We start from the raw sequence: 23160 nt of genomic DNA, 5'->3' as shown, positions 1-23160 counted from the left end.
TATATACAAAAGAAACAAAAACAGGATCTCAAAGAGATTTTCACACTCACGTTTACAGCAGTATTATTCACAATAGCCAAGCGTTGGAAGCAACCCAAATATCCATCAATGGATGAATAGATCAAGAAAATGGGGTATATACAATGAAATATTATTCAGCCTTAAAATAAGGAAATCCTGTCATATGTTACAATATAGACGAACCTTGAGGGCATTACGCCAAGTGAAATAAGCCAATCATAAAAAGACAAATATTTCAGATAAATGGAATCACGCAGTATCTAAAGTAGTCACACTCCTTGGAAAAGAAAATTGCCAGGGGCTTGGGGGAGAGGAATACGGGGAGTTATTATTCAATAGATAAAGAGTTTCAGTTCTGCAAGATGAAAAAGTTCTAGAGATCTGTTGCACAACGAGCATGTAGTTAACATTACCATACTGTTAATGTTAACAACGGATAAGATGGGAAATTTTATGTCATGTGTTTTTGACCACAATAAAACAGAAGCCATAAGGAAAGCCGATGCTGCTGGATGCCCCTGTCTTTCTCCAGCACCCACAGAGTGGCTTACTGAAGGGATGATACAGTAATTGTGTACAACATGCGAGAAACAGCTCTGCAGGCAATGAATTAGAATGGGATTATCTCAGCACCACGAGCACAAGTGCTCCAGTTCTGCCTTCTTGGCTTCCTTTGCTCAATTGTCCCCATGATCCTCACCGCTGCTCACGTCCCCAGAGATGGCCCCTTCCTGATAACGATTTGCAGTAATGCAGAACCCTCTGGAAGCAAGCTCTCAGCCACAGAGGTTATCCATTCATGGGGAGAGGAACTATTTTCACAGGAGCAACCTCGGGATCTAGGCTCGATGCTCTCAGGAGCATCGTGTGTTTTGCTGCCACCAGGCCACCGCCTCCTGGGCTCTGAATCTTGATCTCAGGCCACCTGATTTATAGATGGATCCGCTTCTTCCCTTCCTTTCCATAGGATGGCGGACAAGCATTCTAGCCCTCCCAGGGCTGGCCGAGTCATCCAGTCAGGGTCGGGCCACTATGTCTGGAGGAATGTAGAGGCTTGGAGACGGTCCAGGGCAGCCCGTGACAGTGATTAAAGGACTGGAAACCAAGGCAAACAGCAGAGTTGGGGGGCCCTCCACAGGACCTACAATGGTTTCCAGTAGGGAGGCCCCGCGATGCTGGCGACAGCATCCAGCTGCTTCCTCCCTCCCCAAAGGGGCCTGACAAGGGGCAGATGCTTAATTTGTGCTGAGAAGGGAGGCGGAATTCAGATGAACAGCTCTGCCATTGAGAAGTTTAACACAGAGATGGGACAGAAATATTTTGCCTAGATCCTTAAGGAAAACCTGCTTCCCCTGGGATAAAAGATACGTAAAACCCTCAGCTTTACAGCATGTGGCCCAAAGGAAGCCCTCAGGAAGTGGCAGCTAGTATTATTTTCCCTTCTTATGCTTTTGTAACAAAAATCTTCATGCAGCTTCCAAGAAAAGCCAATGGCAAGAAAAGGCCTGTGAACTCAGAATACTGTTTATCTCAGTGGGGAGGGGGTACTAATGGGGAAGGGACAAAGAGAACAGTCTGGGGTATTAGCAATGGGGATGCATGAGTGAATGTACACGAAAAAATTCACCAGCTCTTCACTTAAAAGTTGTGCATGTTAAGTACTTCAGTGTTATATCTCAATAGAAAAGCATAAAAGAAAATGGACAAAAACCTCTGAGGCAGTTGGAAATCCCTTTCTTGTTGAGTCCAATAAAACTTTCTGCTATGATGGAATGTTTTCTCTCTGTTCTGTCCAGTACAGTAGCCTGTAGCCACATGTGGCTACTGATCACTTGAAATGTGGCTAGTGTGACGGAAGAACTAAATTTTTAATTTAGATAAATTTAAATTTAACAACTACATGTGGCTGGCAGCTACCTTACTGGGCAGCGCAGCTCTAAGGTACTGCATGTCTCAAGGGCAAAGACTTCTTTTTCTTTGCATCTCCCTCAAAGAACCTAATGGATCAGAATACATCATATGCACTTTGGGAGCCAAATAAATGACCATTTAAAAATAACATGTATTCCATACATTATACCACGTAGGTATAAATAAGAATGAACTTATACACACAACATAGATTAATCTCAAAAGTATTATTTTGAGTGAAAGAAGCCTTACACAAAAAGACACACATTGCAGGATTCCCTTTATATGCAGTTCTAGAAAAAGCAAGAGTAACCCATGGCAATACAAATCATAACAGCGGTTGCCTGGGGGTGGGAGAGGTTAACTAGAAAGGAACATAAGAGAACTTTTTGGGATGATAGAAATATTCTATATCTTGATGGGGTGAGGGGCAAGGTGGGTACACAGGTATGTACAATTGTCAAAACCCAAACTGTCATCTTAAGATCCGTGCATTTTATGTAAATTATACTTCAACTTAAAAAGACACACAGACAAAAACACTTATGTAATGTATGAGATTTACAAAGCACTTTTCAGATTTATTTGTCATTTTTCAACAACCACATCTCAGCACCCTGGGACAGACATTATTAACATTTGACAGATGAAGAAAATAAAAAGATGAGTCATTTGCCCAAGCAGTAGTACACAATAGGCAACCTCAAAGCCATGCCCTTGTCACCATGCCATCCAGCTTTCCCAAGGGATCCAAGTCATTCATTCTCAGAGTGCCATTCCCTCCCCATGGCACCCCCAGGAGGCCTTACCAGCACATGGCCATCGGCCTTGGGCTGCCGGGCCAGGCTCACCCCCATCCACTCATCATCCCGGTCTTCCCGGCAGGTCTTTCCACAGGGCATGCCCCGATTCTTCCCTGGAGGAAAAAGAGAAAAGCCAGACTTGGGTTGAGGAATGATGTTCTGCTGGCTGCTTTTCAAAGGGTAGTCTATAACCCAAATGTTTGTTACCAGCCTGAGGAAATAAGGAACTTGTAAGACAAAATGTAAATTGACCCCATCACTATGTATGCTGTTTAATTCAGCCAATATTTTTTCATAGCAAGACTTTCTCAAAGAAGGAAGCTGTGCATTGATTTACGTTCTGAAGCAAGTTCCTTAATTTGCTATGTACCAGTTAACAAACAGTTTGCAAACCAGTCATTTTGAGTAGCACTGGAGAACACTATGGACACCTCTCCTTTTCTGCTCAAGAAAATCATGACAATTCTTCATTTTAAAAAAATAGTTAGATCATCTTGATGGGAAAGGAGCCTGGAGAAAATGAGGACTTGAAGTGATGATTACAATAAAATAGCTCCTGCTTATTTAGAATCTACCATGTGCCAGGCACAGTTCTGTGTATTCACTTCTATTGTCTCAATCTTCTCAAGGTAATCCTTGTGAGGTAGCTATCTTAGTTCTGATTTCACAGGTAAGGAAACTGAGGCCAAAGACGCTATGGGACACTCCCAATAAGTCCCAACTAGTAACTGGCAGAGCTGGGCTCTGAACCCAGGCAGATCCATCTGATTCCAAAGATGGTGTATTTTCCACTAGGCCAAAGAGAGTTTTTTAAAACATCCATCAATCATATCTTTCTCTACTTAAAATCTAAAACCTGACGTTGATTTTAATGGCCTCCCCCCTGGTAAACAGAATAGAATCCCAACACCTTCCCCCGGCCTGCTGGGCCCCGTGTGATCCAGCCCCAGCCCACCCCGCCAACCTCCTCTGCTTCCCCTCTCCCCCACTCACCACTCCAGCGCCACTGTCTTGCTCTGTACTTGAAAATGGTACATGCTTTGCTCTGCTTGGAGGTTCTGCCTCCCGTATGTGCCCAGCTAACTACTGTGTATCTTTCCAATCACGTGAAGTCATCACTTCTCCAGACCCTCCAACCTAGATTAGCAAATACCCATCTCCCCTCTGGTCTTCTCACACTCAATTATTTGTTTTAATGTCTCCTTTGCCCCCTAATTTGTAAGGCCCAGGATGGCAGGATCTTTGTTCACTGGTATATCGCAGTGCTTAGTAAATAACAGGTACTCAATACATGATGGATGGATGGATGGATGGATGGATGGATGGATGGATGGATGGATGGAAGAGTGGGTGAATGATCAGGCCATTCTGGGAAGAAAAAGAGGAAAGTGCAAGGGTGAGAATCCACTTCCACCTTGGCAGTGATGTCCACCCACCTCGAGCCATGTCCAGTTCGGTGCATCTCCGGTCAGGGTTGGTGTGCACACGGCACTTAAACACGGCCCCAGGGGACTTCACTGAAGTGCTATACTTGGAATCCGCCTTTGGCGCGCCCACAAGGACCCTGCATCAAGAAGAAAGGGCATTCTGTCACAACTCTACCAGGAAAGAGGCAGCCGATGGTTAAGTCCTCACCCAGCGATGGGTAGGCTGTCTGAATGCTCACTGGGAAACCATACCCCAGCATTATACTGTGCTAGTGGGTGGGGAAAAAAGAGAGGGCTCCTAGAGTGAAGCTGTTAGATTTTCTCCAGGCACATTTAAAGCTTAAGGTTGGTCGAGAACACATACAACCAATAAAGGGTTCCTATCCAGCATCTATAAAGAACTCCTATAAATGAATAAGGAAAATACGGACAAATCAATAGAATAATGGGCCAAAATCTTGAATAGATACCTGATGATAAAAGATAACCAAGCAGCCAGTAAACATGAAAAGGTGCTCAACTCTATTAGTTCTCAGAGAAATCCAAATAAGATACCACTTCACACCTACTAGAAGGCTAAAACCAAAAAGACTGAAAAGACCAAGTTCTGGCAAGGATGTGGAGCCCTGGAACCCTCATACACTGCTGGTAGGAGTGGAAACTGTTACCACCATGTTGGGAAACTATTCAATAGTTTCTAATAAAGCTGCACCTGTGCCTACTCAGCAATTCCATTTCTAGGAATATACCTAACAGAAATGCACACGTGTCTACCAGGAGACATGTACAAAAAGGTTCACAGCTGATTATGTAATGGCCAAAAACTAGAAGAAACCCAAAGGTCCATCAATGCTAGAATGGATGAGTAAATTGTGGTATAGAAATACAGTAGCCTTAGGGGCCGGCCCCATGGTGTAGCGGTTAAGTGCGTGTGCTCAGCTGCTGGTGCCCAGGCCTGCATCCCAGGTGCGCACCAATGCACTGCTTGTCAGGCCATGCTGTGGGGGCGTCCCATATAAAGTGGAGGAAGATGGGCATGGATGTTAGCCCAAGGCCAGTCTTCCTCAGCAAAAAAAAAAAAAAAAAAAAAAAAAAAAGAGAAGGATTGGCATGGATGTTAGCTCAGGGCTGATATTCCTCACAAAAAAAAAAAAGAAAGAAATACAGCAGCATTCTATACAGCAATGAAAATCAGTGAACAACATTCAACTGCAACCACATAGACGAATCACATAATATAACACTGAGCAAAAGCCATCAGGGCCATAGTGTATTTACTGTCTGATTCCATTACCTGAAGTTCAAATGTAACTGTGGTGTTAGAGGTCAGGATAATGGTTACCTCTGCGGAGGAGCAAGGGGGTTGTAGTTAGGGAGAGAGGGTTTCTGGAGCTGCTTATGATGTTCTGTTTCTCAATCTGAGTGGTGTTTACACAAATCTGTAATAATTTATTAAATTGTATATATGATATGGGCATTTTTCTGGATGTGTGTTACATTTCAATAAAAAAACTTTAAGTGAATAAATAAAAAATAAGAAAGCTGGAGATGCCACTTCTCTTCTGTGTCCCCCACCACACACACAACACGTACATTTAGGGGGAAATAGGAAAGAACTGGCAGCAAGGTGGGAGTATAAACCTCATCTTCTATCCCAACACAAACCAGAGACAGACTAGTTTGCATACAAGCAGGGGCAGGAACAAAGCTCTTTCATCCTTCACCTTCAACTGGAAAGTGGCCTTGGGGATGGGCCAACCCCAGCAGGGACCTTCCCCACTGGAAGAAGAAAGCAAGACACTCCAAGAAGATAGAAGAGGTACATTTGGTTCTGTGTGAGTGCAGAACATGGGGGGAATGGCAGCAAGTTCCCCTCCAGATGTTACCAAAACAATTTCCACCTACAGTTTTATGCATTGTTTCCAGAAAGCAGTCAACCAAAGAGCTATAGCAGAGAATACTAACCACCACCAATCAGACAAAGTTGGTGCTGAGCTAAGCCATTTGGAAAAGGACCTGCACAATAAGACTTTAAACAAAATCCACACTGATGTTCAAAGAGTAGAAAATCCCCAGCCACTGCTCAGTGAGAACGTGAGCTGCTCCATATCTCAAGCAGCCTGGAAAGATTCACCCATGTGGTTGCAGTTGAATGTTGTTCACTGATTTTCATTGCTGTATAGAGTGCTACTGTATTTCTAGAACACACTTGACTCATCCATTCTAGCATTGATGGACCTTTGAGTTTCTTGCAAGAGTATTAGGCACATTATTAAATATATCACCTCCCACTTGCCTTGGAATAGAAAGCATTATCCATTTTGTATCTGTGGAAAAGGTGTCCAGCAGAGGTTAGAAGGACCCTGAACAACCTCCCTGGGGATGTAGAAAGCTGGCCCAGACTTGCCTCACTTTGTCCTGAAAGCTACCTTCATCTTGGGATCTTGGACATTCACCCATCCATCCCTACCCTGGCCTCAGAATGACGCTGCTCCCCGACCAACACTCCGGCTGAGCACAGGGTGGACATTTATATATCATACAACAGAAGTCTGAGATCCTCAGATGGGTGTTGAGCAAAGGCTGGCAGGTGTCACAAGGGACACCCACACTAGTCTAGCTCAGAGATGTGGTATCAGGTTCACAGGTAGACAGGTGGGCCCATCTTAATTCCCACTGCCCCTAAGCCCAATCTCTCAATGCCCAGAATACGAAGGATCTATGAAGACACCAGAGCCAGAGAGACCCACCCCTTACTGGACCACTTCTTTCCAAGTCAGTCTTAGAGAATCTATATTGGATTCTGTGAGGAATCAAAGTGCACCATGCTGGGGTGTGAGAGGAGCCGGGCCCCCAGCCCTCAAGGCACCCAAGCTGCCCTGTGGCCCCTCAGTAACTTCCCTCTGGGAAGCTGCCCCTCCAGGTGCCGCTGGGCGGCTCACACTCCTCCGGCCTCACCATGGAGGCCACAGCTGCAGGATCCCCAAGCAGAAGCCGGGCTGGACCACAGCCTTTGGAAAACTCAGCAAGCACACGCACTTTCCCAAACAGACCACACCGCCTCCGTCACCACACAAGGGCAGTCTGGCTGGCCCGTGGCTGCTCTAATTCAAATGCATGATGACACACCAAACGAAACTCCAGCACAGAGAAAGCCACATTAAGGGATCAATTTCCCCTCTGGCTTCTGGGGCTGAGCTTTAGAGCCACCAGGGCGAGCCAAGGGTTGCTCCCTCTAACACCAGTTATGTTTTCACAGGTGAGAAGAATTAGCAGTTTGACAGATCTAAACTGCTGAAACATCCACCGCCTTTCCACATGTCAGGTTATAGGAGCTGGGAACGCAAAACGCTGCTCTCCTCCAAAACCCCCGTGGGACAGGGCTGGGCCCAAAAAGTCCCAACTCCAAATTTACATCAGCACAGTGAATAAACGTCACTTGCAATTCATTTTATAGAAATCACAAGAAACAAACATGGGGGAGAATTCATCCCGCAGAAAGGAAGGGGACCGGCTACAAGAAACTGCAGGCTGTTTCTCTCGCGCGTCCCCCAAATTGGCACCGGAACCCCGGACATTTCAGATTGCTCCCAATTTACAGACACAGTTTCACAAGTTATCCAAGCAGGAAGGGACCCTGGAGAAACTAAATCTCAGGCACTGCTTCTCCCAACCTAGAGCCAAGACTGAGGGGGCAAAATTTATACCAAAACCTGAAGTGGAGAAAGGACCTGAATTATTTTTTCCTTCCAAGCCCAAGGTATTCAGTGGTTCTAACAACAATGGCTGACTGAAAACTGATAACAGCCCTGCGGTTCAAACTCTTAGTCAGCTGTTCAGATGAGGAGGTTTTTCCCAAATCCTGTATAATGGGAAATGAAGCAAGAGATAAGGGGGCGTGTGTGCACACATGTGCATAACATTCACAGGGGTGGCACGCTGGAGAATGAGCTTGTATCTCTGTGTTTACAGAACATCGTGGCTTCCTCTGCAGCCTGGCGCTGCTCTTTACCTAGGCCGCCAGCCAGCAAGACTGCTGTTGCAGGCCAGCCGATGAGCTCGTCTTTTCTGAAGTTAGTTCAGCTGGCTATGTGCCAGGCTGATCCCACAAGACAGGGAGAGCACAACGGCCCAGAGTTCAGGACAAGCCACTGAAAAGATGCCATCTGCTTTTTCTCATTCTTCGAGTTAAAAAGAGACATCCCAGCCACTTTAACCATTCCCTAAAATCTTCCCTGGGCACTCCTGACAAGACAATAAGATGTTTCTTTCCTCTGTACAGTTGCCATATAAATGGGCCTGAGTGTCCCCACTGAAAGGCTCCCATCAATAAATCATCAGGCTGATTCTCACCTTTGCTCGCTACTTCAAGTGTGGTCCTCAGACCAGCAGCACAGAGAACACCTGGGAGCCTGACGGGCATGCAGAATCGCAGGTCCCATCCCCGGCCCACTAAATCAGAACGTGCATTTTAAAAAGCTCTCCACGTAATTTATAGCATAAGAAGTGCTATAGTATAAGAAGTGCACACTGATTACAAATAATCATGTTCATTTGAAGCCAGTATGAAAAGACGACCCTTGAGAAGTGAGACTCTCCTATCCCATCCCCAAAGACGCACGCAAACTTCAAAGACATCTTAGAGTCCTTTCATTATCTCAGAACCCAGGATTTCTAATTACAAAGACCACCAGCATTTATCGGGCACCTGGCGTGTGTAGGTGCTGGGCTGGGCTCCTTACGGGCAGAATCACATTTAATCTTCACCGAAACCCTATGGGAGGCACTAATCTTATCCCCATTTTACAGATGGAGAAGCAGGTGGCCAGAAAGGGTCACGGGACCTGCCCGAGCCCATAAAGTGTAAGATGCCAAGCTGCAGCCCGCACCCCGGCAGATGAGGGCAGTGTCCCCCTCCCCTATTCTGCCCACCCCACATCAGCCAGAGAGGAGGAAAAGGGAGCCAACAGGTATCAAGTACCCCTCTGGTACCAGATGCTCACACGTGACCTTACCTGAAAAAGCCGGCGTGAGGCTCTACAGGTGACTCTGAGCTTAGAACTCTGATTCGGAAGCTCCATCATGCCAAAGGACAGACTGGGGTTTGGAATTGAAAGGAGGCCTTTCGCCTGCCCATCAGGCTGAATTTCCATCACCTTCTTGCTCCCCCAAAATCATTTACATTGCTGGCGTGGTGTTGCCCAGAGGCTTACCTCTCTTAACGAGTAGTTCACGTGCCTATTTGGAAATGTGGGCCCCTCATCTGCCAGTACCAGTTATGCTCACAGGCTGTCTGATTTCTTGCTCAAGGCAATCCTGTCAGGCGGCTTCTTGTACACATTTTACTCAGAGATGGTGGGTCACACCGCTGGTGACTGGCAGAGCTGAGATTTGAACCCAGGGTGTCCATATCTAAGGGCGTGCTCTTTCCAGTCCCCCCAAGCTCCCTCCTATTGTGGCAGGTTAAGTGTCCCCCACTTTTCCAACACAGCCACTTCCTTGCTTGACCTGTGTGTGGTCAAGCTGGCTACAGAGCCTCCAGTCCGGCCACCCATCCTGCTCTAAACCCATCCCTAACATCCTGAGAGCAAACTGTAGGTAAATTCCCTGGAGAACAGGTGGCAGAAAAGAGTTGAGCCACAGCTGCCTCCTTGGGGAAGGCCTGGAACTGACAGTGTCTCAAAGGCTCCCTCTTTCCCCACAAATGCCACAGCAGTGATTCCACAGGGCGAAATTACAGCCAGATTGAGGACAGCAACTGGGGATTAAAAACCTTAAACGCATTAGGTTTGCTTTCATGTATTTTGATCCCCAAGCCAAAACTTCCCCCTGGGACCCACGTTTCAGTTACATGAGTCAAATTCCACCACTGTGTGTCCACCACACCACAAGGAAACCCCGGGAATCGCTCCACATCCATTAGTGGGCAAAAACAGCCAAGACTTGAGCCGAGGGAGAGCTGGTACCAGGAGAGCCACCTCTGACCACACAAAACCCCTCACTCCCAGAGGGAGGAGACTCTCAGGTGCCAGTGCTTGCCAACTGGAGCCTTGGATCCTGGAAGGTCTCAGAAGCTCCTCTTTTTACATTTGGGGAAACTGAGGCTCCAGGTGCTTAAGCAGTGGACACTAACTGCTTTTTAGGGGTTTTAAACTAATAGCTCCACCTAAATTCTAAGCTCTGAGGCAAGTGACTCAGGGTGGTGAAGTGTGAGAAGCACAGCAGTAACACGGGGTTCAAATTCTGCCTCTACCACTGATAAGCTGTGTGACAGACAAGTTTCTCAACTACTGAGCCTCAGTTTTCTTCCTCTCTAAAATAGGAGGAATAAAATGTATCTAATCAGAGTTCTTGTAAGGTTTATAAAGCAAGATAATGTTTATAAAGCACCTAGCATGGTACTTGGTACAAAGTTGGTGTTTAAAGAAATGTTAGAATGCTGAGCAGCAAGCCAAAATCCTTGGCACCCAACTCATCCCAGCTCCGCCTCTCGGCAGCACCCCCAGGAACTCACAGATCCTTAGAACCTCAGTCCATTTTCTGGCATCCTGGGCAGGAATTTATTCAGACCCTCAGCTGAGATCACAGAAATCGAGGAATGGCTAGGACACTTCCACCTTTAGTAACAGACTGCAAAAGTAGCCGTAATTCTCCACCCTTCCTGTATCCATGCCCTTTCCAATGTGACTTTGCAGCTCCTTCCATCAAGAGGTGGAGTCTGTTTCCCCCTCCTCTTGAATATGGGCTAGCCCTGTAACCTGCACTGGCCAACAGAATGTGACAGAAGGGGCATGGTTTGACTTCCCAGTCTAAGCTTCAAGAGACCACACATACTTCTGATTGCTCTTTTGGCAATGACACAGCCAATGGCCCAGACACCATGTGTACAAGCCCAGGCTACCAGAGGATGAAAGAGACATGAAGCAGAGATGAGCTATCCTAGCCAAAGCCATCCAACCAGCCAGCCAACCAGCCAACCCAGGAGCTGACCACAGATGCAGGAGTGAGCCCAGCTGAGAACAGAAGAACCACCAGCTGTACCCAGCCTACACTGCCAACCACACAATCACGAGCTAATAAATAGTGATTGGTTTAAGCCACTGAGTTTAGGGTGGTTTGCTGTACAGCAATACTGTGGTAATAGGAAACAGATACCTCACCAAGCTAGGGCACGCCACCTCTAATGGGAACCGGGCTGTGGTACCTGTATCATCCACCAGTTGCTCCTGAGTCCAACCCAATTATCCAACTCCACAGCTGAGAACTGTTGCTACTGGCCCTCTAGCTACCCGGTTTTCCTTCCTTCCACCAAAGGAACCCCATGGCCAGCGAGGACCACAAACTTTTACGGAGGCCCTGAAATGAGAAAGGCAGAGTGAAGTGGCAGAAACAGCCCTGAACAGTGTGCCAGCTCCTCTCCAGCTGTGTGGCTGTGGGCAAGTCCCCTGGCCACTGGGCCCTCCCTTATCTCTGAAACAAAGATAACAAATGCACGGCCCCCTGTCCAGGGCAGTGGTGAGGCACAAAAGGAAATGGCAGACGGCTAAGTGTTTGGAGGGGGCCATGCACCCAGGATGGCCTGGCTTTTGAGAGTGGGGTAGGATCTTTCATCTGCCAAGGCCAAGGACAGAAAGGCTCCCAAAAGAAGTATCAGGGCACTTTTTTCTCTCTCCTTAGGAACCCAATACCTTGAACAGAGGCTTGATGGGGGGGGCGGGGGTGGAGGGGCAGCACAGCTGGCCCTGAGAACAGCCAGACTAGCATTAAGTCAGGCCCACCTGGGTTCAAGTCACAACTCTCCAATCTACTTGCTGGGTAAACCTGGAGTTGGCTTCTGTGCCTCAGCAGTAGCAGCCCCACTGCATCAGGCTGACTGTGCGCATAGCACCTCGATACACAGGAAGGACTCACAGAAGGCTGCAATAATAATGATTTTTATTCTAGGAACCCTAGGTTGGAGTAAACAAAGAGAGGGAGAGGGATGCAACCCATCCCAGAAAATGCTGAGTCAGAATGAAACAGGTGGAGCTCCATGCCAACCAGTAAAGAGCAGAGGCACAGGCAGGGTCCCCTCTCAGAGAGGCATCAGCCCCACCGGCTGCCCTGTCAGGGAGTGAAGGGTCCTCAGAGGCTGCTGCCCCGGCCAGGGGCTTGGGTCTTGTCAGATGCACTGAGAGGAGGCAGCTGGAAAAGGAGGCATGGCAAAAGGGCCAATGTTTTCCTTCCCCACCTGAGAGCATGAAGTAAACATTAAAATCCAAGAGGTTGAGCAAGCTACAGAACTCTGGGAGATCTGAGTAAAAGCCTTGAAGTGTTCCTGTTGGTTTTCTTGTGATAATTCTTGTGATAATTTTCTCCTCCAAGAAAAATAGGTCAATACACATTTACTTTTTTTTTTTTTGCTAAAATTCTCACCGTCACCCTACCTTGGAAGTGTAAGCCTACCTCCTGGACTTATCTGGAGCCTGGGATGAGGGCCAGAGCTCCCCATTACAGGGTGGCCTCCCATTTGCTCTGAGAGAAGGAAGAGGCATGCAAAACTCGAGGATTTACAGTCCCACATTAATTGCTTTAATCCAATTACAGCAGCCATCTCAGAGCCTTTTTGTAAAGCAGACAAGATGTAAATGAATACGTAAAAATGCAGATTTAGGCAGAGCATGACAAAATTTTACAGACCACACATAATGAAGAGGGTGTTTTATGTAAGACCAACTCATTCATTTCTGTATTGAGTATTGACATTCAAATTTTGATAAATGAATGAATGAATCAATCAACAAATGTACTAAAAGCCAAACCTTTTAGTATCTAAAGTCCAGGTGAAGAAGACCATTAGTTTCAAAAGTCAGATCAGAGTAACAATAGAAACAACTACTAGTATTTATCAAGGGTTTACTATGTGCCACACGTTGTGTTCCAGGCTTTGCAGACTTCATCTAATGCCCAACAACGTGATGAGGCAGAAACTCTTACTACTCTTTTGTACAGGAGGGAACGAGGTTCAAAGACCTGAAGTAACTAGCCAAGATCACACAGCTCCTAAATGGGGGTTAAGTCAGGCTGGGGACAGGGCTGACATTGAGCCCACCCTCTTGGTCACCATGCACTTGTGTGTCTCAGCAGCACCCACCTTTTATGGCACAGAAACCACAGATTTGGTTATTGCTAGGGCATCAGGGGCTGTCACAATGAAGGCAGAGCCAGGAAGAACCCACTCCTGAGTCTGGAACATCCACACTCTAGGACCCATCCTGGTAGGGAAGAGGTACAAAGACCCTCCACAGTCCTGCCTTTTGGTGTGTCCTGACAGCGCCAGGTCTGCTCTGGGGTTTGCACACATTGCAGCATTTTAACACTAGATGGTTGGGAAGGGGTGCGAGAGGCCACCTGGGCTTAAACACACCAAGGGATAAGCTGAGATGGACGAAATTCGTTTCATGCCTTTTTTCATGTTCAGATTTTTGGGGACACGAATCATTCTCTCTCTCATATTGTTGGCCACTGGTGCAGAAAGTCTGACTCTGTGTGGGTTTCCTCAATAAAGTTACAATTGCAGGGGTAAATCCTAAACACTGGCCACCATGGCTACCTTCCCCATCCACTCTCCAAACAGAGCTTCTTAAATAAGCAGTGGGAGCCAGGAAGATTTGATGGAGGGATGGTGACAAAAGCAGCCCAGGGAGGTCAGATGGATACACGGAATATTTCAGAACACTCCATCTTTCCTAAGATACTTCTGTCTTAACATCAGACAGACTTGATGTTAGAATAGACCCTACAAACGTCCCTGGCAAAATCACTGGGGTCTCTGTCTACCCAGTGATCAAGCATCACTGGACAGTAGAACCCTAGTACCCCCCACAGGTAGCCAGTGGGTCATGAATAAGCACCTCCAAAGGGTGTCACAGGGAAGCTACCACTACCATAATTCCAACTTTTCCAGCAAAGCAGGCAGGACAGAACCTCACACGACAGATGCTTGGGTGCCTTGAATCCCCAAACTCAGACCCTTGACTTCCTGAGAGACAAAGGCAGGGTCCCCAGCTCTACCACCCTCTCGCCATGTGACTTGGGCAAATAACGCCTCTGTGCTTCAACTACCTGCTTTGTGAATGGGGCTAAAACAATTGTAGGGAACATTAAATGAGATAATACGAATAAAGCATGTAGGACAGTACTTGACACGTGCTAAGTACTCAGTAAGTGTATTGCTGCTGCTGCTACTGTTGCTACTGCTGTGACTTTAAACACACAACAGAGGTCCTTTTTGTCCTCCCAAAAAGCAGAAATTGGGGACTTAAGTGAGCCGGTGGTTTCAAAGACTCTAGATTTTTCCCAGTCTTGGATTCACTTTCGCTTCCTAAGTCTCCCTCTGGCAAAAAGGAAGGTTATGATAAAACACTTTATTCTGCTTTGGTTGGTGGCCAAAACCACTTGGCTTAAAGGATTTGTGGTTCACAAGGTACCAGGGATGAGGTCCTGCTGCTCCCTCTAGTCGAGAACTCATCAACTGCTCAATGGCTCAAGGTAAGATGGAGCTCTCTTCCACCTCCATCGCTCACCTGCGACTTCTCTGACATCGGGAAGAGGCATCTGTGAGTCAGGTGGCAGCAAGAAAGCTCTGGAGTCTGCTTCTGGACCAGTTCCAACAGCCCACAGCCAATCCTAATGCTCCCCACTCTGATACCGTGGCACAAATGATCCCCAGCCACAACTGCAGGCCAAGGAACACATCTCATACCTTCCTAACACAGCACTTCACATCTGATGGGCTCCATGGCAGCCACGGAGGTGTGCATCATCTCCTGCCATTCAGCTCGAGGAGGCAGTGAGCTGACAGCCTCCAGCTGCAGCCCCTTCAGGACTGCCCTGTGCCCTCAGCTTGATTGATGCTTTTCCCAGGCAGCCACAGTCAATGACTAATCATGGGGGGTGGGGGTGGGGGTTCCCAGTTGAGTTGGCTGAGACTTGAATCAGATCTGCATCAAAGTCGGAGGCTCTCCCTGCCCAACCCTGTTTCCTCCCCCTTGTCTTTTCACAGGGCTTGCCCCCCCCACGCCACCCCTCAACAACTCGCTTGCACTTCTATCTCTGTCTTAGCATCTGCTTCCCAGAGGACACAAACTGACCAAAGCCCCAGTCAATGTGCGTTGATCACTGAGGCTGGGGTAAGCCTCAGTTCCCTGACCAGCAAACTGGAAACCACTCACCACCTTGTCCCAAAGATTCCACTAAAGACTATTACACCTGGGAAAGCATTTGACCTCTTGTAGATGCCCAGCAAATAACTATCTGATGGAATCATTAATTTTCATTTCTTAAAGTTACATGCTACTCCCTTGAAAGCAAATGATTTCTGAAAACGCCATGGCTGCTTTTAATAAATGTGAAAACAACATTTTCCCTAGACACAATAAGAGTTATCAGGAGAAGACCATTTCCTGACCAGCAGCACGTCACCAGGGAATCAGAGCTGGCTGGGGCCCAGCGCTTCACACCCTCACACTCAGGGCTGTCAGTGACTTGTCAGAAGAGTCTGTCTTCTTGCCCTCGAAGGTTCTCCCTTGGACAAGAGAGCTGCCTCTGTCCCAGCCAGCTTTCAGCACTAGCTCAGGAAACAGCACCCTCACCTCTTGAGAGCTTCGGGGAAATGCCCCGGAAACCTCAAGAGACATTTTCTGGGTCCCCTTAGAATGTGGGCCTCATACACATGTGTTCCCTTCCTGGGAGCTTGAGAAAGGCTCTGCAGGACCAGTTAGAACCAGGAACAAGGTCTGAAAATGCCACTTCCAGAAAATCCAGATGGGGAAGTGGAGCTACACCCCCGCCTGAGAGCCTGGCATGGGACAGAAGAACTCTGCAAAGACGTCCACCACAGAGGTTATGAGAAGGCACAGCTGCCACCACCATTTCTGGATGTCTCCTCACAAAAATGGGCAGGGGGGAGTCCATGATCCCAGGGTCCCCCTTCTAAAGGTTTTACCTTCACAGGGATCTCTCCTCTGCTCCTCCGAACCCGTGCCTGCCCAAGGACAAGCTTCTCCCTCATCAGAGCCCATATCTTACATTTTGCCTGAGACACAAGACTAGAACCCCACAAACTTGTCATCCTTCAGATTGTGTGTAGATTTTTCTTTCTTTTTTTTTTTTTTGGTGAGGAAGATCAGCCCTGAGCTAACATCCATGCCAATCCTCCTTTTTTTTTCTTTTTGCTGAGGAAGACTGGCCCTGAGCTGACATCCATGCCCATCTTCGTCCACTTTATGTGGGACGCTGCCACGCACGGCCTGACAAGTGGTGCATTGGTGCGAGTCTGGGATCTGAACCTGGGCCGCCAGCAGCGGAGCGCGGGCACTTAACCACTACGCCACAGGGCCGCCCCAGATTTTTCTTTCTTGAATCCCTACCCCTTAGCACAGAACAGGCACCCCAATGTTCGATGAATGAAAAGAGCAAGAATTCAGCCTCTTTGGCTGTCCACATTAGTTTTTAGTTAAATTTAAGCACTACTGTTTCAGTTTTAATATTCAAATACGTCAAAGGTAGATTTTTCTTTATATCACCTCTTGATCTTTGTCTAGCCCTTTAAGACTTAAGTCATTGCTCTAAACCAGTGCTGTCCAGGAGAAATTTCTGTGATAATGAAAATGTTGTGTGCTGTCTAATACAGTAGCCACTAGCCACATGTGGCTATTGAGCACTTGAAATGTGGCTGTACGCCTGAGGAACTGAACTCTTAATTCTATTTGGTTGTAATTAATTTTAATTTAAATGGCAATACATCTGGCTAGTGGCAACTGCACTGGCAGTGCAGAACTCTCCTGGCTTGTTCTTTTAACTCGCAACCTTAATGCAAATTGAGGATGTTAAGTTCTCCTTGGCTCTGAATTGCCTCCTATTCCTCACTGAATGATGCTCTATGACAACCTTAACAAAGCAAAAAGCCGGCGCGTCTTCCATTTCCGAGCACTTGCTCTGTGCCTGAGCACAGCCATCTTGATGTGTCCCAGGAGATGGGGCAGGAAGCACATCGCCGGAAAGGAAGCCTGTGCACCCCATCACCTCTCGGACTCCAGGGCGTCTGGGGCAGAGAGGAGGAGGGACGGGGAGAGGTGTGAAAGAAACCCACTCTGGGGGCTGGACAGCAGCCGGGCTGCATTTATTTATATCACAGGGTGTTACAGTTGTCTGCCCTGCAGCTGAGGAACGGGCCCATGTCTAACGGAAGGGGACAGAAACGGGCTTTGTCCATGCTCCCTGGCACCTACCGCTGTTGTTCAAAGGGCGCAAGACCACCCGGGGGTGGGCGGTATAGGAGAGAAGCTAGCTCTAGGCAGGCAGACACGCTCTGGGTGACATTGGAAAAGAGGAAACTGAGTCACTTGAATGTTTGTATCCAAACTACACAAATGACATCTGTAACACTGCCCAGGAAATTCTGGTCCACCTGGCCATGGGGACAAATCTCACTGCCCAAAGCCTGGTAACACAGGGACCAGTCAAGCCAAACACTTAGAGAGGCTGGGTCTGGGGCTCTGTTCTCAATGCAATATGACTGCAGAAGCTGGACTCAGTCCCCAGGGCTCGGAAATGCAAGGTCACCCCCATTCCTCACGCAGATTTAAGACCTTCTGCTCAGGGACAATTTTGGTTTAAAAAGAACTGATAGGAGTGCTCAGTTACGGGATTAGAGAAGTGCTCGTTCCACCAACAGAGCACAGACACGTGCTTTGTGACATGCACCCGGGGGGCCCTTAACACCGGGGACCCTCAGCTCCACCACCTGCAGGGCCCACGCCAACCCTGGATCTGGGCTCTCCATCCCTCACCCTACATGCAACAAATCCTTTCACCTGTAGAAAGTGTTTAATTAGCATGAAGCAAACTTATTAAGCTACTAGTATTGAATTAAGAAGCTAAAGAGTAATTTCTTCTCAAGAAGAAAGACACCAGATATAAGGCTTAATTAACATTTGCCTTCTTTTCCTTTCAAAGTTTCAATATATTACTTTTTCTTCTCATGTCTATCACCTACCTCCCGACCCATTTTGACTATCTGATCTCTTTAAGTCCCCCTCATGTAGGCTGCTATGCTCTTCCACGGCACCAGGGCAGCCCTTTGGTAAATTACTCCAAAATTCCAGGACCTAAGTTAATGCATTTCTCAAAAGTACACACTTGAGCTTCAGTGGCACTTTGGAAATGCATAGAAAATGCCTTAAAACCTCCCTCCTCTCTGACACAGCAATTCTAAGCCCAGGAATTTACTCGAAGGAAATAATCAAGGATGTCCACAAGGCTCTAGTTAAAAGGATGTTTATCCCTGCTGTTGTTTATAATCCTGAATAATTAGAAACAACCTATGTGTCCCTCAAGCAGGGCTAAAAGATCCAGGGCCCAGGGACTGTGAGGTAGGAAGAGACCAACAATCAGTCACTAAGTCAATCAACCAACCCCCGAGCTGAAAGTTAAGGTAAAGACCTAGGGTAGATCCAGATTCCACAGGGCCTGAATCTTATAAATTTAGGGTGATTACCTTTAATAAAATTAATACAAAATGAGTATAAAATTAGGCACAGAGCCTTGGTAAGGGTCTGTGCAAGTGAGAAGCCTTTGGCGGAAGTTTCTTTAGCCTCGCATTAAGTCTAGCCTCTAGAAAAAGAAAAAGGAGGAGATGCTGGAAGTCTCTTGCTTCAAAGGCCACAGCTTATGAACACTGGGCAACATAATCAGAGAGTAATGTTCAAGGTCTGGAACAAAGAATATCGGAGGAAAGGGAGAGGAGAGAAAAAAGATAGGGAGGGGCCAGCCCCGTGGCTTAGCGGTTAAGTGCACGCGCTCTGCTACTGGAGGCCCGCGTTCGGATCCCGGCCGCGCACCGACGCACTGCTTCTCGGGCCATGCTGAGGCCGCGTCCCACATACAGCAACTAGAAGGATGTGCAGCTATGACATACAACTATCTACTGGGGCTTTGGGGGTGGGGGGAAGGAGGAGGATTGGCAATAGAGGTTAGCTCAGAGCCGGTCTTCCTCAGCAAAAAGAGGAGAATTAGCACGGATGTTAGCTCAGGGCTGATCTTCCTCACAAAAAAAAAAAGAAAAGAGAAAAGACAGGGAGGAAAATACTTGGAAAAAGCAGCAAGATGACAGAAATCAGGGAAATAAGCAAAAACTAAGATGAAATTAAGGCAGTATGGGGGAAAAAAGGGAAGAAAAAATTTGCTTTAAAAATATTTCAGTCGAGTCTAGTTGGTACCCGAAAAACCATAGGGACAAGCGCTTCAACAGAAAGAGCAGCCCACCCAGCATCAGAAGCAGAGGGCACTTCTGAGACCAGCAGCCTGGCTGCAGGGATTCCTACAGACCCCTGGAATATCTGTGCCACATCTCCACTGGCACCAAGGCCATGCAGCAGCATTACCGTCCAGTTCCACACCCTCTGCCATTTACCCTGGGTGCTGAGTTGAAGGCCAGACCGTCCTTTCCTGCACTTGCCAAATCTTTTCACATTGCACAATTCTTCCTCATCCCCTTTTTAAAACAAAGCAGGCTGAACTCTTTTCCTATATCAGATCTGCTCTTGACTACCCCCAGTAGTTCCCCAGCTGGGGCAGCTTTGACCTGTGGCCCATCCAAATCCAGGTGAGAGGGTCCTGGCACCCCTCCTTTGTCAAAGAGCTTCAACAGCTCCAAGGCACACGAGCCCCGCAGCTGCAGATCCCACACCATGCTCCAGCTCCCCTGCCTGCCTCTCCTCAGCAGCCCTCTGCCCAGAGCAGCCCTTCTATTCTGACAGCTCTCCCACAAGCTTTGTGCCGAGGTCACAGGGTCCAGGAGCCCAGCGTAGGATTTTGGGATGTGTTCTCCAGCTGCTTCTGCCCAGGCTGCATTCTCCACCAAACCCAAAGCCCACAGTGGCCTCTGAGTGTGGAGGATATAGAAAAGGTGTTCAGCCTGCTTTTCTTTAAAAAGGGGGTTTGGCAAGTGCAAGAAAAGACAGTCTGGCCTCAAACTCAGCAACTAGGGTAAATGGTAGGCAGGGAGATGTGGAACTGGACAGGAGCGACACAAGGACTTTAAAAACTGGTTCTCTAGGAGGCAGCTCTCCTAAACAGCCCGATTGTTAATGGGCTGGCTGGTCACCGAGTCCTCGCTTTTCCAGGAATGCTTGAGGACTCGGATCTACAAACCCTCCCTTTTCCATCAGCCTCAGTCCAATTCAGAGCAGTAACTCTCTGGCAGAACTACATGCTAGAACACACACATCACTGACCTGCCCCCAGCCTGCAACCCCTGCCGACCACACAATAAAATCAATCCCAGACTAGTTGTTACCTAGGCCCCCACTGGGGCATGACCTTAAATAGGGGAACTATCCCAGCCTCTCTGATGAAGACGTAAGCCTTGTGTGGCTGTTGCATTCCCTCTTGTCCAGAAGAAAAGGTCAAGGAGGGATCAGCCTCCCCTCAGTGCTTCTCCTTTGGGGCTGGACACAAGCTCTGCACCCCTTAGCTGATAGTGCTCAATGGGGGAGAGCTCCCACCCCTTGGGATACTTAGGGGGACACGCAAGGGGCAACTAGACTCCTTGAGCTCTACAGAACCACATCCCTCTCTTACCGCTTCTGGTGCTTGTCTCCAGGTCAGACGACCCACGTGAAATGAGGCCCAGGCTGCCCCAGAAATCACCCACCAGCCTTAGCACTCCGGGTCCTGGTCCATCCTCCTTCCCTACATCCTGGACCCTCTCAGCTCACGTCCGCAGAGCGCCTTGGAAGAGGGTGAAGGGGGGCCACCTGGGCTCCACTGCGCCCCTCGGGTTCCCAGACACTGGGCCCCTGGGGAGCCCCACTTTCCCCACGCACACACAGCCTATTCCCCTTGCGTCTCCGGTTACTCAGCTTCCTGCGCTCAGTGGCGCTGGAGAGACTTGAAATCGGGGAGATGCGGGTGGGGTGTCACCAAGAGTTCCCCGAAACTGAGGAGTCGGCATCTCGAGTGCCCTGTCTCGTGGGGCCTGCGGCGTTCGGGATGCCAGCCTGGCCAGCGGCGGACCCTCGGGGGCAGCGGAGCCAAGAGACTTTGCGACGGAGAGAGTTAAGCCGAGTCAGGCTGGGAGGCCGAGGGGGCAACTCCAGCGATTCTCCCCGCACGCTCCAGGCTGGGACCCCGGGGAAGCGCCCGGCCCGGCCCCCTCCAACTCCGGGCGCCAACAGGGACGTCCTCAGGACCGGGGACCGGCGTCCTCCCTCCTCCCCGCCTTTCCTCCGCGGCCGAGCTGCGCGCAGCGGAGACATTTAAATCGCCCCCTCGGGACGGCGGCGTGGAGGAGGCCGGAAAGGTGGCGGCGGCTGGCCCGGGGGCTGAGGCGGGGGCGACCGGGCCGGGGTCGGGGAGCCGGGAGGGCACTCACCAGCGCGTGTTGTCGTGGAAATGCTCCAGCACCGCGTAGCCGAAGAAGGAACCGGCGGGACCCTGGAAGCGCACGGGGCGCTGCGGGTCGAGGTTGTAGGCTCCCGCGGGGGTCCCCGCGGCCACCAGAGCCAGGAGCAGCGCGCGGAGCCCCCCGGCGCCCCTCCGCGCCGCCGGGCCGCCCATCTCCAGCTGGCCGCCGCCCTCCCCTGTGCCCCACGAGCAGGGCGCCGAGCACGCCGGCGGCGGGGCCGGGAGGCTCCCGGGGGCTGGAGGTCTGCGCTCGGACACGGGCGGGATGCGGTGCCGGGCCGGGGGCGGTAAGCCGAGCGGGCGCCGAAGGCGAGCACAGGCGCGGCCCGGAGCGGGCGGCGTCCTCAGTCCGGCCGAGAAGTCTGCGCGCTTGGAGCGAGCGGGTCCCGGGCCGGGCGGCTCTGGACTGCGGAGAGGCGCGCCCGCGGGGTGGGCGGCCTGGGCTGCCGGCGGCGGGACGGCACGGCAGCGCCCCCTGCGGGCCGAGAGCCCCCCACGCACCTCCCCTGGCCTGAGATAGTGGGAGACCCGCCAGGGCAGGGCGCCTCCGGCTGCCCCACCTCCACGCCGCGCCCTGGGCGCAGGGGATCCGGGCGATCCTCGTATTCTCTGCAGCAGCTGGCCCTGCTGGGTCTCTGCGTCCCTCGTTCCCTCTAAGTCTCACACTCACAAGGACCAAAGGAAGCCGGTTAAGGATCGAGTTTGTATTCTAGCCCTGCCCATCTACTGCCCCTTCACCCAGCTGTGAGATAACCTGTAGGAGGCAAGGAAACGCTAGCTGCTATTGTTAATAACAATAGCTACGTGGGAATGAGTAGAGTACCCCTCCATATTATACTCACCTGGTCTCCTACACCATTGATCCCTAAGGGTGGTGTCCTCACCAGCAGGATCAACATCCTCTGGGAACATGTTAGAAATGAAGATCAGCAGGTCCCACTCCAGACCTACCGAATCAGAAGCTCTGGGGGTTGGCGCCCAGCTGCGTGTGTGTGTGTGTGTGTGTGTGTGTGTGTGTGTCGAATTGTGATAAAATACACATAACATAAAATTTACCGTCTTGGTCATCTTTAAGTGTACAGCTTAGTGGCATTAAGTACATCTACATTGTTGTGCAGTCACCACCACCAATCTTGCAAAACTGAAACTATATCCATAAAACGATAACTCCCCATTTCTCCCTTCCCCCCAGCCCTGGCAACCACCATTCTATTTTCTATGAATTTGACTGCTCTAAGTATCTCCCATGAGCGAAGTCATACAATATTTGTCTTTTTGTGACTGACTTACTCCACTTAGCATAATGCCCTCAGGGTTCATCTATGTTGTAGCATGTGTCAGAATGTCCTTCCTTTTTCAGGCTGAAGAATGTTCCATTATGTATACACCACATATTCTTTATCTATCCATCCCTTGATGGACACTTGGTTTGCTTCCACCTTTTGGCTATTGTGAGTAATACTGCTATGAACACAGGTGTACAGTTATCTGTTTGAGATAACTGACTTCAATTCTTGAGCGTAACCAGAAATGGAATTGCTAGATCATAT

The 23160-nt window shown here is 49.2% G+C and overlaps 1 protein-coding gene across 1 annotated transcript in view; it reads right to left on the bottom strand.

Moving 5' to 3' along the window:
• Positions 1-21985, bottom strand: part of ITGA9 (integrin subunit alpha 9) — a 331030-nt gene extending 309045 nt beyond the window's left edge. Inside the window, exons 1-3 of the mRNA XM_004419499.3 lie at positions 21579-21985; positions 4172-4299; positions 2742-2848 (exon numbers count right to left, since the gene is read on the bottom strand). Coding sequence (XP_004419556.2) covers positions 2742-2848; positions 4172-4299; positions 21579-21763 — 420 coding nt within the window. The 5' untranslated portion in view covers positions 21764-21985. The remainder of the gene's footprint in view (positions 1-2741; positions 2849-4171; positions 4300-21578) is intronic.
• Between the last annotated feature and the right edge of the window lie 1175 nt (positions 21986-23160).

Source organism: Ceratotherium simum, chromosome 5 (assembly GCF_057802395.1).
Source record: "Ceratotherium simum simum isolate JZ-2026a chromosome 5, ASM5780239v1, whole genome shotgun sequence".
Lineage (NCBI taxonomy): Eukaryota > Metazoa > Chordata > Mammalia > Perissodactyla > Rhinocerotidae > Ceratotherium > Ceratotherium simum.
The sequence above is the reverse complement of the archived record's forward strand: the minus strand, read 5'-3'. Positions and strand labels throughout refer to the sequence as shown.